This window comes from Topomyia yanbarensis, chromosome 3 (assembly GCF_030247195.1).
Source record: "Topomyia yanbarensis strain Yona2022 chromosome 3, ASM3024719v1, whole genome shotgun sequence".
Classification (NCBI taxonomy): Eukaryota; Metazoa; Arthropoda; class Insecta; order Diptera; family Culicidae; genus Topomyia; species Topomyia yanbarensis.
In genome coordinates this window covers 354,306,306-354,319,586 of record NC_080672.1, presented here as the reverse complement: position 1 = coordinate 354,319,586, position 13,281 = coordinate 354,306,306, and the positions used below count along the sequence as shown (strand labels likewise).

Below are 13,281 nucleotides of genomic sequence, written 5' to 3'. Positions count from 1 at the left end.
TGCAAGTGGTGCCAAATTCATCACATTCAATAAAATTCAAAAATTCTGTTTAGAAAACAGAATTGATAAAATTGGTTTAATGAGCTATACTTATCAATCAAATTCTGTTTTAAAAATTGTCTTTGTTTAAACCAAAATGGGAGGCTTATTACTACTGCAAATAGCAAATACAAGTACTAGTTACACAAAAAACTTGCTGGCAACCTTAGAGCGGCGTTTAGTAAGCAGTTGGTGCGGCATGCCCGTTTCGGTGTATGTCTCAATATTGAGACATTCACCAAAACGTACACACCGCACCAACTGCTTCCTAAATGCCGATGTAAGGTTGCCAGTATATTTTTGGGTTAACTAGCACATGTATTTGCTATTTGCGCTTGAAATTAAGTAATGTAGTGGTAGAAATGAGCCGCCCATTTTGGTTTAAACGGAAGGACAGTTTTTAACCAATTTTATCAATTCTGTAATTTAAAAAGAATTTTTGAATTATACTGTACGTGATGAATTTGGCACCACTTGCAACTGGTATAATCAATCTGCACAAAGTGTTGCATAACGCAGGGCTGTTTTTTGGAACAACATGTGTTATATTCAGCCCTTCGCTATGCAAAATCACGATATTATGACAGATGGGCTAAGCACGGCGTTTCATGGAGCGCGGCCGTTCCTTTCAATCGGGAAAGCCCGCGTGAAATTTTGGGGAAATGCGCTAATATTTTCCTGTTTGCAGTGTATTGTATACAACTCTGTGTCTTGTATATAGCTTGTTTTAAAATGTATTTCGGCTCTACATCAATAACCAATTACACGGACATTTCGGATTTTTTAGAATGAATTTTACGCTTATTTTCAAAGTTATTGGATTGATAAAAATTTAATTGAACTATGTTGGGCTCGTTTCAGTATTTATGAATATGGATGGATCGACGAGTCACAAGTGCAGAGGTGTTCTATATTCGTCAAATTTTAAGTAACGCCTAATGTAAAATTAAATAAGAAAAACTGCTAATTTCTTCATAAACTCAAGATACAGACAATACTTCTTCTTATATTACTTCTATCGGCAAACGGCTATATGCTATGTATTTTTGTGTACTAATAAATACAACTACAATTCATTATTTCAATTTATTCGAAATAAATTAAACTTAGCCATCCTTAATTATAAGCTTTTCCTTCTAATCGACTATTTACTTATTTACTTATTCATTCGGACAATACAAAGTATTATTTGTCATAACAAACTGTGAGGCCTGTTCATTACCGTTGTAAGGATGTCTGAGGTGTTTTGCCAAGGTACTGTTAGGTTTGTTCCAATACCCGGATAAACTGGAAGTATTTCCAGTTTATCCGGGTATTCTGTAGTATTCTGAAGAGTCTCGCATGTAACACAAAAGTTTCTGTTGTCGTTTTAATTAACAAACATTTTATGCGTGAAACGATTACCGCGGTCTTCAGCAAATTCGATTCTTTTTATAGTGTCTGTCTTCGAACCCTCGAAATTACATCTCTCTTGTGGTCATGACTTTATCATGGGAGTAAGTCAACAAGCCATTTTTTCAGATTAATATAAACATATAATATTAGCAAGCCATATCTGGAAATTAAAGGGTGTGTAAAGGAATTACGTAGTCTAATTTGGTCGGAGCATAATTCTTGATTTTGAGCACCAGTACGTGCACAATTCTCGTATGGTGATGTAAAATTTTGAATACACGTTCTGATGAGACGTTTGTGATGTCAGCTTTAGCTTTAGCTTATTACGAGAAGGGCAATTTTATCAATTGTTTGTGGCCCATCGTTTCTTCATTTGTGCTCGTACTATTAAATTCAATTTCTTACATTCATTTTTTGACCATTTATATCAATGGAGTAAAGCTACCGTAATACTCAAAAAACCTTTTCTTAGTTTTTGCCGATTTATCTCTTAAATAATAATGCTAAATGTTGGCACAAAAAGTCCATGGTTTTAAGAAACACAAACACAGCTGTAAAACACAAACTACTCAACAGATACTTATTGAACAGCGCATGTGGCTTTCTGAAGGATGGAAGATGTCAAAAATTTTACGTTAATATTTATGAACCATATACATACGTCAAGTCCGGAGCTTATTAACCTACCTAGTAAGTGTTGGAGCAAACCTATTGAGTACGAAGAACAACAATCAAACATGACTTCTCTTCGCCTTTTTAAAGACAAACTAGCATTGGTACGAAAAACAAAAACTAAAAAAACAGTTTTTTCACACCGTGTGCTAGATCTTCATTAGAATCAGTCAACTTATGTAGAATATTGTTGCAGTACTGCTGATTGATTCTCATGAAGATCCAACACACGGTGTGGAAAAAAACTGCTATTTTCGTTTTTAGTACCATTGTTCGTTTGTCTTTAAGGCTGTGAACCATTTGGCGATTTTTTAGTTGAAATTTTACAGTACGAAAGATATTTTCTCTAGAATGGTTAAATATAACCGAGAGATGCGACCCATTTCAAGAGTTATGGACAGTTGCAAAAACCATGAATTGGTACAGGTGAGAACATTTTTCACTATTTTAATATTAGTTTTTTGCTTATTACATTAAGTATGACAGTCGTAGCCCCGAGACGTAAACATTCAGCTCGTGAAATAACAAAGCTTGACACAACATGTTTCTCCCCTCATTTTCTATTGCAAAATATGGACAACCTCAATTAAGTACAGAAAATATTTCCTTCTTTCTTTCTGCATTGTGGGCAAAAATTTTAACTATCTAGTTGTCAAATTTAACCTTACTCCAGAGTAGAGTTATTTTGCAAATAACTTTCGAAGTGGTAGATTTTAACCAAAAGTTAAAAATTTCGCCAAATGGTTCACAGCCTAAGAAGCAAAATGGCTGTTCGGATAACCACACAATGATCTACTGCGTAACGGTAGAGCTGAATGCTTCGCTATTTTTGTCCTCCTCTTCCTCATCGTTTACAGGTTCCAGCGTTCCGACGGACCACGCACATACTGCCGATAGCAGTACGAAAAATCCTCCCGCGTAGAATGCGGAGTCCCATCGTTCGGTAAGGTCGTACATCATTCCAGCTAACGGAGGCCCCAACAGGCTTCCGATGCCCTGTACCAGCAGACACAGTCCGTAGGCGATGGTGAAGTCATCCAAACTTACCAACCGTACCATAATGATGGGTGTGAAGGAAAACGTACTGGCAAATGTACCCCCGAATAGTAAACTAACTGCAGCCATCATGTAATAATTAGATACTGCAAAAGGCACTACGAAAATTGACAAGCCACACACTGTAAGGAAACAAACAAATTAGTCTTTAGTTACATGAAGAGTAGCTTAAATGTTTTACTTTAGGTGATAATGAGTCAGGTTCTAATCCCAACGACTCACTCAGTTTCGGGGTCAAGCAAAAACGGCATTTAATACTCACACGCTAAGCAGACCGCATAGGTTTTAGTTACGTTAACCCAAGGTTGATCACCGAGCCAGCCCAAGCCGACCATTCCGATGGTCTGGGTGACACCGATGACGGAAATCATGTTCGCTCCATCCTGTTCGCTGAAGCCATGGGTCAGCATGAAATCGGGGATGTAGAAATACGGAATGATATACCTGTGGAGAGATGTTCGTTTTAGAATTGTTTTGTACTTTGTAACTGTCAAAAGCGATCGTTTGTTACCATGTAAACAACAACAAAGTCGATATGGACATCATGCAAAATTTGGATTCGAAAAACAAGGAAAAGTCGAACATGGTCTTCATGGCATCGATGAACGCTTCGTACCAGGTCTGCAAGTAAGGTGGAATTAAATTAGCACATCGTGGAAATGGAATGAAATATCTCTAGCTACGAGCTAAAACAACAAAAAACACTCGAAAACAAACAAACAACTTAAAAGTTAAGGACATTAACTGAACATTATAAAATGTAACATGATAAATGATGCTTCTAGAACTGCTGTATGGACGGATACTTTACATTATTACATATTGGTAAATATATGTGGTAAATATGAGTGTAGTTTCAAAAGGCTAATACTTACAGAAGAACGGATAGTTACCATAGGTTATGTCCATAATGCCCAAATTGAATTATTGGTAATATTCTCCTGATAATCATCATTCATCCCTTGTTCATAACGATTATACATCGTCGCTATTGTACCTTATGTCAAACGCTGCCGCGACGCATCGATTATATTCTTCGAAAAGTTTGCAGCATTTAATAATATCAAAATATCCTCAGAATTTCCAACTTTGAAAATTGAAATTTTCTCGTAAGGTGCTAAATGATGTGTCATAACGTCACAACGACAATATAAAGAGGTCCTGCTCCCACGAGAACTACGTAGGGTACACTTATTCATCTCGTTAGACAGGACGTCACATTAGTTTTTTTGAACTTCGGCTTACAGTGATTGAATTCCGTTCCTTGCTTCGTTCCTAAGAAGCAGTAACATATAAAAAATCTGGCTTGGAAAATGTAAAATGCTCGCGTTTGAGTGAAACAAAAAGTCGAGTACAACGCACCTTTATTCTTCCAATCATTTGATTTAATACGTTCGAGATAGCAGACACTACTCTAACAACTGTATTCAAATGGTGGGATGAATACAGTAGCTAAGATGAATTAGGGCACAGTTACCCTACAATTGCTACCACTGCAACATCTTTTTTGAATGCATCACAACATTTTCCTAAATCAGTGTTCAAGACTAAAGAATGCTTTGAGAAATCAGTATTTTTCAAAACTTATTCACACTACTATAACTTGAGTGATTTTATGTAGGGGAGACCGGGGCTGGTTGGCGGTGTTATGCTTTCGGGATTTCTCTACTTATTCTGGTTAATTTTTTTCATAAACAGTTTGCACTGTCATGAAGGCTTTTTCATTCATAAAAAATAAGGAAAAAAGTTATTAACAATCAAATGTTAGGTGAAAAATCGACCAACCAACCTCAGGGCTAGGGTTTATAAGTTTTTTATTTCTAATGAAAAAGTGAAGGCAGGGGTGGGCGTAGCGTAGTTGGTAAATCAATTGCCTTGTACGTCCTGACCCCGCACATAGGGTTAGAAATTTTTCACAAGAGATTTTTTTATTTGAAAGAGAACCGAAATAAAAACGTTAAGGTTCAAGGGGGGCGTAGACGCTTGTCACTATGTTTTGTGACTCATTTTCAAAACTTTTCTTCTCGAAAACGAGAAGTTTGAGGTACTTTGCAAAGGGTAATTTCGGAAAGATGCTGCACTCTCTACATCTCGTATTAAGGGACCTTTTACTACGATAACACTACGAAACAAAATTAAAAAAATGGGAGCAGAACCAAAAAAAAAACAGCGAGAGTTTGGGGTCCCAGGAAAGGCCTGGTGAAGAAATTTTTGAGAAAAATTGTTTAAAACCAAAGTTTACATGTAGAACTAGGGTGGTTCTATGGAGAACATATCAATGAATATGGTCATCTTAAATTTTCGCATAAAGTCTTACATGAAAATCTATGCATTTTTTTAGCTCCATCGGACATCATTAAAGGGTGCATCCCCTTTTCATTATATTCATAAAAAAAATTCAAAGTAGGTACATGAAATGTTGAAAACCGAAAAAAAGTCGAAATATGTCTAAAAAATGTCTGAAACATCAATATCCAATTTCAAAATAAACGAAAACCGCTAAAAACGAATTTGAAAAAAAAAATAGTACCAAGGACTTCGAAATTTTTGAAAAAATCTCGGAGATCAAAAATTTTATTGTAATGGCATATGGTTTCAAAATGTATGAACCGTCGAGATCTAATGCCAAAGTAAAAAGGTAAGATTTGAAAAAGAAAAAAAAGGAAACAAAGTGGTAGAAAAACGTAATTTTTTTTTATTTTTTGGGGGACATTCTAATTGTAAAAAAAGTCTTTCTTTGGAGCTGAAAAACTGTTGACCATCGAATTTTTCTAATGAACTGGGCTTGGGAGCAGAACAAATCCAAGTGATGGCAAGGGTTTTGGGTTTCAACTAAATCATTAGGAAGAAATTTTGTAAAAAAATTGGAAGAAACTTCACAGTTTATACCCAAAGTTTTAAGAAATTTGAAAAAAAAATACATTTTCATGGTGATAATGAATATAGAGATAACTTTGGAATGTGTCCCTCAAAAATATTTCGTCGGCTTAAACAGATTACGGGATTCAAGTGCTACATTCCGCCGAAATATATTGACCATGATAAAAATATCAAAGTAGGTCTAAATCCAATCCGCGCATTACTCCTATTACATTTGACGTCGCCTATCACCGTGGAAATAAACAGAGCGCACATGGTGTCAACTCTGATTGGCCAACCGACAGGCAGATCGAACATTCATCGATTCTGATTTGCATGTGCACATTAACAGTTTTGAACATCGAATTTTCCTAACGAAGTGGAGTTGAGAGCAGAATAAATCCTAATGATGGCAGAGGTTTAGGGTTCCAACTAAATCAATGTGAAAAAGTTTTTGAAAAAAATTGGAACGTAAGCAAGGCATCATCTCCTTTGTTATAAAACTGTATTATACTGTAGGGCGCATGACCGCAAGTTATTTTATCGAATTTTCCCACAACGTTTCACACGCCGGTAAAGTCATTACCTCCATCGCACTCCGTCGTGTCGCCGCCTAGTATGGGTTATCAAGCGAGCAGTCTGCGTGTTTCTTTGCTAAGCAAAACAATCGACATAAGATTCCTATCTTCGTCTCTCGGGGTACCGTGGGTAGGTGCGTCCGTTGTGTCTTAATACCTATTACTGACGCTATCTATCGATTATAACGTGGTAGCGGTATAACATTTCTTTGCCAAATCTCGACCTCGTAATCGCAGCGATTCTCAACCCGGGGTCCGCGTGCCCCTAGGGGTCCGCGAAGAGTAAAATCTTTTCCGGACGGATATTGAAACTTCAAGTTTATTTATCGTATCCAGCCCGGGGACAACTTGACAGATAGTGCTTGTTTCATATATGTACCACTGATTCGATGGTGGCGCTAGTATGCCTTCTCCGTATGAGTACCACGAACAACGAAACGAAATAGTTTCAAGAGAAAAACGTGTTTCGTTACGTGTGTTATGAACGCCGTCAATGCAGCAAGAACATCATTTAGAAAAAGCGTATTCCAAAATGTGGATAAAGAATAAGTAAAGAAAACAATTATTAGAGAATAAATTTATCCCTAACTGGAAACTGTCTGAAAGGTTTTTTTTTGTTTTATTATTGTGTGAAGTGTGGAATCGGTAAATCATTGGTGCTTTTTGCCCGAGAAATATGAATGAAAAAGCATTTTGGCCAATAAAAGCAAATCACCAAGTCTAACAATTCGTGAACCTATGACATCTTATTTCAAATTAATTAAGAACGTCAGGATGAATTCTGGAATTTTGTTTGAGAATATAAATATATGTAGGATTTTCTACAGGAATGTACAATTATGTTCGACTCTTGCCAGAGTTTTGTTCGACTTTTCAAATAATTCTGTCTGGAAGATTTTGCGATGGTTTTGGTACGAATCCCTTCAGAATTCATTTCGCATTTTACTCAGCTTCAGCCCGACGAGAAACTAATGGAACGGCTTCTACCGGAGGATTTCATGTTGGTTCGATCCCGAAGATTTTCGGAAATTTCAATATAAGTGGAAGTGGCTCGATTTTGAAAGCCATCTTCTTGTATTTCTGAAAATCGATTTATTTTTGTTGGATTTTTTAGATCCAAAATGGAATCTATGTTTCTGTTAAGGAATGGACAGTTTCTAATTTGAACAGCGAAATAAATTTGGTGATATGCTTAAATTGTTCATTTTTTACAGATATAGAAAATAATAGATAGGATGCGCCTTTTTAAAATTTTGTTCCATTTGAGCCGCCATGACATCACCAAATCACCACAAAATTTGCTTATGAGTTCAACATATGGGAGCTGTCAAGTTGTCCCCGGGCTGATCGTATCAGACTGAAAATAATATATTGATAGAATATAAATCGATGTTGAGCCGTGGGGATCTGCAACCGCCCAGGGTAATTTCGAAGGGGTCCGCGACTGCCCAGGATAATTTCGAAGGGGTCCGCGATGACCCAAGGTGATTTCGAAGGGATCCGCGGAGCAAACAAGGTTGAGAATCACTGGCTTAGACTAAACAAAAAAGAGCTATGCATCATGACAGGACTACTTACCAGACACTGTCCGAGTAAATATCATCTTAAGAAAATTGGTAAGCTTGCAAACGATATATTTAACAACGAAATTTTCAATTTCAGCGAGTCATTTTACTACGGAGGTGATAAAAACCGTTGAGGATGCCACTAATTTTGGAAATTTGCAAACTAGTGTTATTACCACTATCGTAGAAACCTATTATAAACCAGGTATACCGCGAATCGTTTTCATTAAAATATGTTCAATTTTTTAAACAACGCATCTGAAAACAAACTTGCATTGTATACTACATTCTATTAATTCCTTATATAAATTTATTAGATCCAGACAAAAATTATAATAAGATTCATTGTAGTGTCTTATGTTTTGTTTTATACAAATTATATCAAGCTGTAACAAGTGAGGTTTCATGGTAGTTTTATAGCCACTCATAAAACTTAGAATGCGCTTGTAGCGTGCTATAAAAATTCAATTGTTACTTGGGTGGCATCATATATTTTCCGCTAGTTTATATCATGTTAATTTATTGTCAGTTTAATAAATAAACGTAACGTCACATTTATCGTAATAGTAAATAACTTTGGCCCTTTCAGCTATTTTGAGATTATATTTAAAAAAAAAGATAGCGTTATGAAAAACATAACTCAAAGTTCAATTTGTGTGTACATTACTGACCACCGAAGGATTATATGTTTGCAACTTTAGGTCAGTGAAAAAAACGTCAATCTAAATTATTCAACATGTGAAATATATTATATTATTTTTAACGAAGAAGTTTAAATCAATAGTCAGTTGAATTTCAGTTGTTTGTGAACTAGCTGAAACGGTTGTGTAACAATTTATTCGATTGTGTCCAGGTTGAAAAAAAACCTTACAAAGTGAGACAAGCGCTTCAAGCTTTGAGTTTGTGTCTCCACTGAAATATTCGTGTCTAGGCTGAGGCTGATAGACTAGTATTACCAACAAAAATCTGTTGTGCCAAATATAAAAAATAGAGGGTTGTGTACAAACCACAATCATAGTGCATACACATTGAAAATTGATCGAATCCAATTCCAAATCAACCAAGTATGATCATCGCAAGGCATCGTGTGTACATTCCATGCAACTCTCCGATCCGTCGAATTAGCGCACACTCGTTCGTATATGCAAAGTTTAACAAAGCGTAGCAGCGTGAAAAGTGCCGGACAAACTTTGTACGTAACTAGGAAACGGGTAGGTATTGCCACCAGGAAAATATACATTCGGTTTAAATATATAATGATTTATGTCAACACTGCCGAAAATCTCTTCCTGCACTGTCTGTATGTTTCAGTCCACATATTGCTCTTTCGATAACCAAGCAACGACTGCACAGTGTTTTTGGTAAATGGGTTGTTTTTGGTAAAATTACTAAAAGTTTTAAAAGCAATAACTTATGAACGGGCAAAAACAGACAGCTAGCTCAAATTTGGAATTAGAAATGCTACATCAGCACTATAAAATTCATCAGAGTTTATTTGCTTCTCGTTGTCTCCAGTAGAGTAATTAATCATTTGAAAAAAATATTGTTTTTCAAAAAATGTCAAATATCCTCGAAAAAAACTCGAAATAAGAAAAATTATGCGTTAAGAAAAATAAGGTATTTTGACGCTTGAAATAACTTTGTAGAATATATGATACACGTAAGAATGATAATAGAAAAGATATTTTAAAAAAATATTTTGTGGGTCTTCCAAATATAACGAGCTATAACTTCTTAAACATCTACAAAAGAAACTTCTTGTATTCTGCAAACATATTCGTAACAGCAATCTACACCAACTTTTACAAAGATGTTAGATCATTTCTTTTACCAAAAACAATGTTATTGAAAAATATCACTTATAGGAGCATTAATCACGAAAATCACAGCAGCAAATGATAAACCTTACTATTTTTGATGAGTAGTCCGAATGCACTATTGACGTAATATCAGCCGTTTTTCTGATAACAACCAATCACCATTTGAAACTCATTATCTTGCAAAATATGCCAAATTACTTTGAAAATACACGAGAAAAGTCATTGTTGTAATATAGAAAGTTTTTCATTTTGATAATTCAAAGCATTTTTCTGAATAACTCGATCTTGTGTAAATGTTATTTCAAAAGTTATATTAATGAATTGGCTGGCATCATCCACGAACCAGATAAAGACTTTGTGTCTTCAGCAAAATTGTTGGCAAAGGCTTGCTCTACAACTTTGCCGAAGACATAATTTTAATATAAGCGCTTATAAGAATGTTGTTAAATATAGATCATTAAAAAACAACACCATATGAAAAGGATTATAGTGTCGACAAATTCCTCCGAAGACGTTGATCCAAATGTAACGATTTAGGCGAAATTAATAGATCGCACGATTTTGGTAAAAAAATACTGTGGAATGGTACAAAACGGACACAGAACTCTTAGGTGCTTCATACTGACGACTGTGCCATAAATAGCTACCTCATGGATGAATATTTTTCTTTTTCTCGTGTCTAGCCCCAGATAGTGGAGTAAGACATTTTTAATATCGACTAATATTTTGGTTGAAATTATGATGAAGCAGTTTTCTGGGCAGATTAGTTCTATTACATGATATTTCAGGTTTACCCTTTAAATGGGTTTCCCAATCCTTTCGAAGATGGGTTTGTCAGTTTTGTTCAAAAAGAAACCTGTTTTTGTGTTGATTTATTATCTATTTACTGTTGATTTATTATTTATTTCCTTAACCTTGTACTGTTGTTCAATAATGTTCATTAGGATCGCTATATTTTGTGTACTCAACTTGCGATTTTTAAGCTCCTATATAAATTATATACACCAGTACCTACATTATGGTATCGGGCAATACAGGACACTATCCGACAAAAAGGTAAATTTTAAATCCTTTTTTTCATTTGTAAGAACAATTAATGTTGTGTCCTGCCTCGCGTGATTATTTTAAATTCCTTCATCCTGTGGATGTATTAAGGAGTCCTTTACCAATATCAGTTCAAATATTGCAAATCGACCGATGTTTATGGTAGTTATACCCCAAAAACAAAACTATGTTCACAACTCCCCACCGTCCCCTACTAATTCGAAAAAAACTGTGAAGATCTATCGATGAATGTAATGAAGAATTAAGATTATGCTTCATATAAAGATTTTTGGGACTTTCGGAAATTAATAATAATTTTATTATTGGTACATAGTTTTTCGAAAAGGTTTATATCATGAACAAATGAATGGATAGTTGATGGCGGAGAATAAGTACTTCAATACATAAGTATGGAGAATATGTCCATCCTAGCGATAACTATCGTGTAACGTTTAATATAATTTAATGATCAGTGCCTAATTCGATGTTCTTAAAGGTAGTGTATATTTCTAAAGGAGCTTCTATTTTCTATCGATTTTCACGCCTAAATTTGAACCTAATTAATCCTTGAACAATTCTTGTATTGTCTAATATCATCTTTTTACCTGTAGTACAAAAAATTAAACCTGTAATGACTAATTTCAAAATATTTCAATTAAACTCGCTACATTTTTCGACATTTGGTAGACACCTTAGGAATACTAATCACACACCTGAACATGGTTTAAAGTAGTTATTGCGATTGATCGACAGATGTCGCCACTCGAACGAAACCGTTGGAAGAAATGTTCTATTTCGATAACATCCGATAGTGATTTATCAGCCTTTATATCAGTTTCTATTTTATTACTGCTTTTCAGAGTGCGACAGATGAATTCAATTTTATTCGCCCTCAATTATTCACCCCAAATTATTTGCAAAAGAACTGGCTAGAAAGATCAACTAGAAAACTTTACTCAGTCTACTTACTAGGCTCGCTAACGTGTACTAAAATTCAAAAGGCACTTGGCTTTCGCGAAGAACTCAACAAGTTTACGCACTCGGGAAAAACAATGTTTCTATGCACTTAGCTCATGATGGTTAAAAAACGAGTGATTTCTACATTGTTTGCGCTCTTGTTTCTCACAGGGGAAATAACACTAGAAAGACTATTCAAATTAATACTTTTACCAGAAAAAAATGTCATAAGTACTGATACCATACGCAAGAAAAAAGAGATTTTTCAGATCTACTCCGTCACGGTTGAGCTTAGCGCCTCGCTTTCCTTATCCTCTGCTACGTCGGACGGCAGGTATCCGACAGCCCAGGCGCACACCCCTGAGAGCACGAGGAAGAAACCTCCCGTGTAAAATGAAGGATCCCAACGCTCGGTGAGGTCGTACATCATCCCAGCCAACGGAGGTCCAACCAGGCTGCCTATTCCCTGTATCAGCAGACACAGCCCGTACGCAATGGTGAAGTCGTCCAGACTCACCAACCGAACGATGATGATGGGCGTGAAGGAGTAGGTACTGGCAAAGGTAAATCCAAACACGATGCTCACGATTGCCATGAGGTAGTAGTTGGTCACGGCGATTGGTACCGCAGCTACCGATAGGCCACAAACTGTTTGGTCGAAAAGTATAAGATTATCAGTTGTTCTGTGTTGTCTTTGGTTTTCCTCTGGAGGAGCATGTTGGCATTACCGTTTCTGGATAGATCACCTAGAATCTAGTGTTTGACTATGGGCGCTTATTTTCTTGATGATTCGAACCTTTATATTATTCATTGCTAATCATCTCCCATGATAAATCGTGATTTCAATTATTTCTAGTAAACTGGCGCCTAGCTAACGTTTTCAAGAACAGTTTTGATTCGTAATATTATCGAATATTAAATTCTTACGAAGAATATTTAATTTCATTGTTCTTTTAGATAACAAGCTGTGCATCACACATTTATGTTTTGTTTGGTTTGGATTAGTAAATTGTGGTCAGTTATTGTAAAAAAGTCGCCAGTGGCGCGTCAAAAGATCCAGTACCTCATGACGCAGCAACTCTTACTGTCATAATAGAAGAATGATTTCGAATATTTTGACGTATTATTATTTTCGAATGTTATGACGCACCCTTAGCCGCACCACCCTTCGGACGTTATGTCCTACAACGTTATAACACGGTGCAAATTCAAATTATTTTTGTAGATAGAGCGTCGAGTGCACAAGAGCGCCAAGCAGGTAGGCAAGCGCACTATCCAACGTATTGGTGAAGGAAA

At 35.9% G+C, this 13,281-nt stretch overlaps 1 protein-coding gene across 3 annotated transcripts in view; it reads right to left on the bottom strand.

Annotated features, from left to right (window-relative positions):
• Positions 1 to 866: 866 nt before the first annotated feature.
• Positions 867 to 13,281, bottom strand: part of LOC131693235 (monocarboxylate transporter 14-like) — a 108,579-nt gene continuing 96,164 nt past the window's right edge. For 2 of the 3 annotated variants that reach the window (XM_058980895.1, XM_058980894.1), the window contains 3 exons: positions 3,674 to 3,783; positions 3,425 to 3,606; positions 867 to 3,284 (listed from right to left, as the gene is read on the bottom strand). In XM_058980895.1, coding sequence (XP_058836878.1) covers positions 2,899 to 3,284; positions 3,425 to 3,606; positions 3,674 to 3,783 — 678 coding nt within the window. In that variant the 3' untranslated portion in view covers positions 867 to 2,898. Of the gene's footprint in view, positions 3,285 to 3,424; positions 3,607 to 3,673; positions 3,784 to 11,359; positions 12,634 to 13,281 lie in introns of those variants that run through there. The other variant, XM_058980896.1, reaches the window with a different exon arrangement.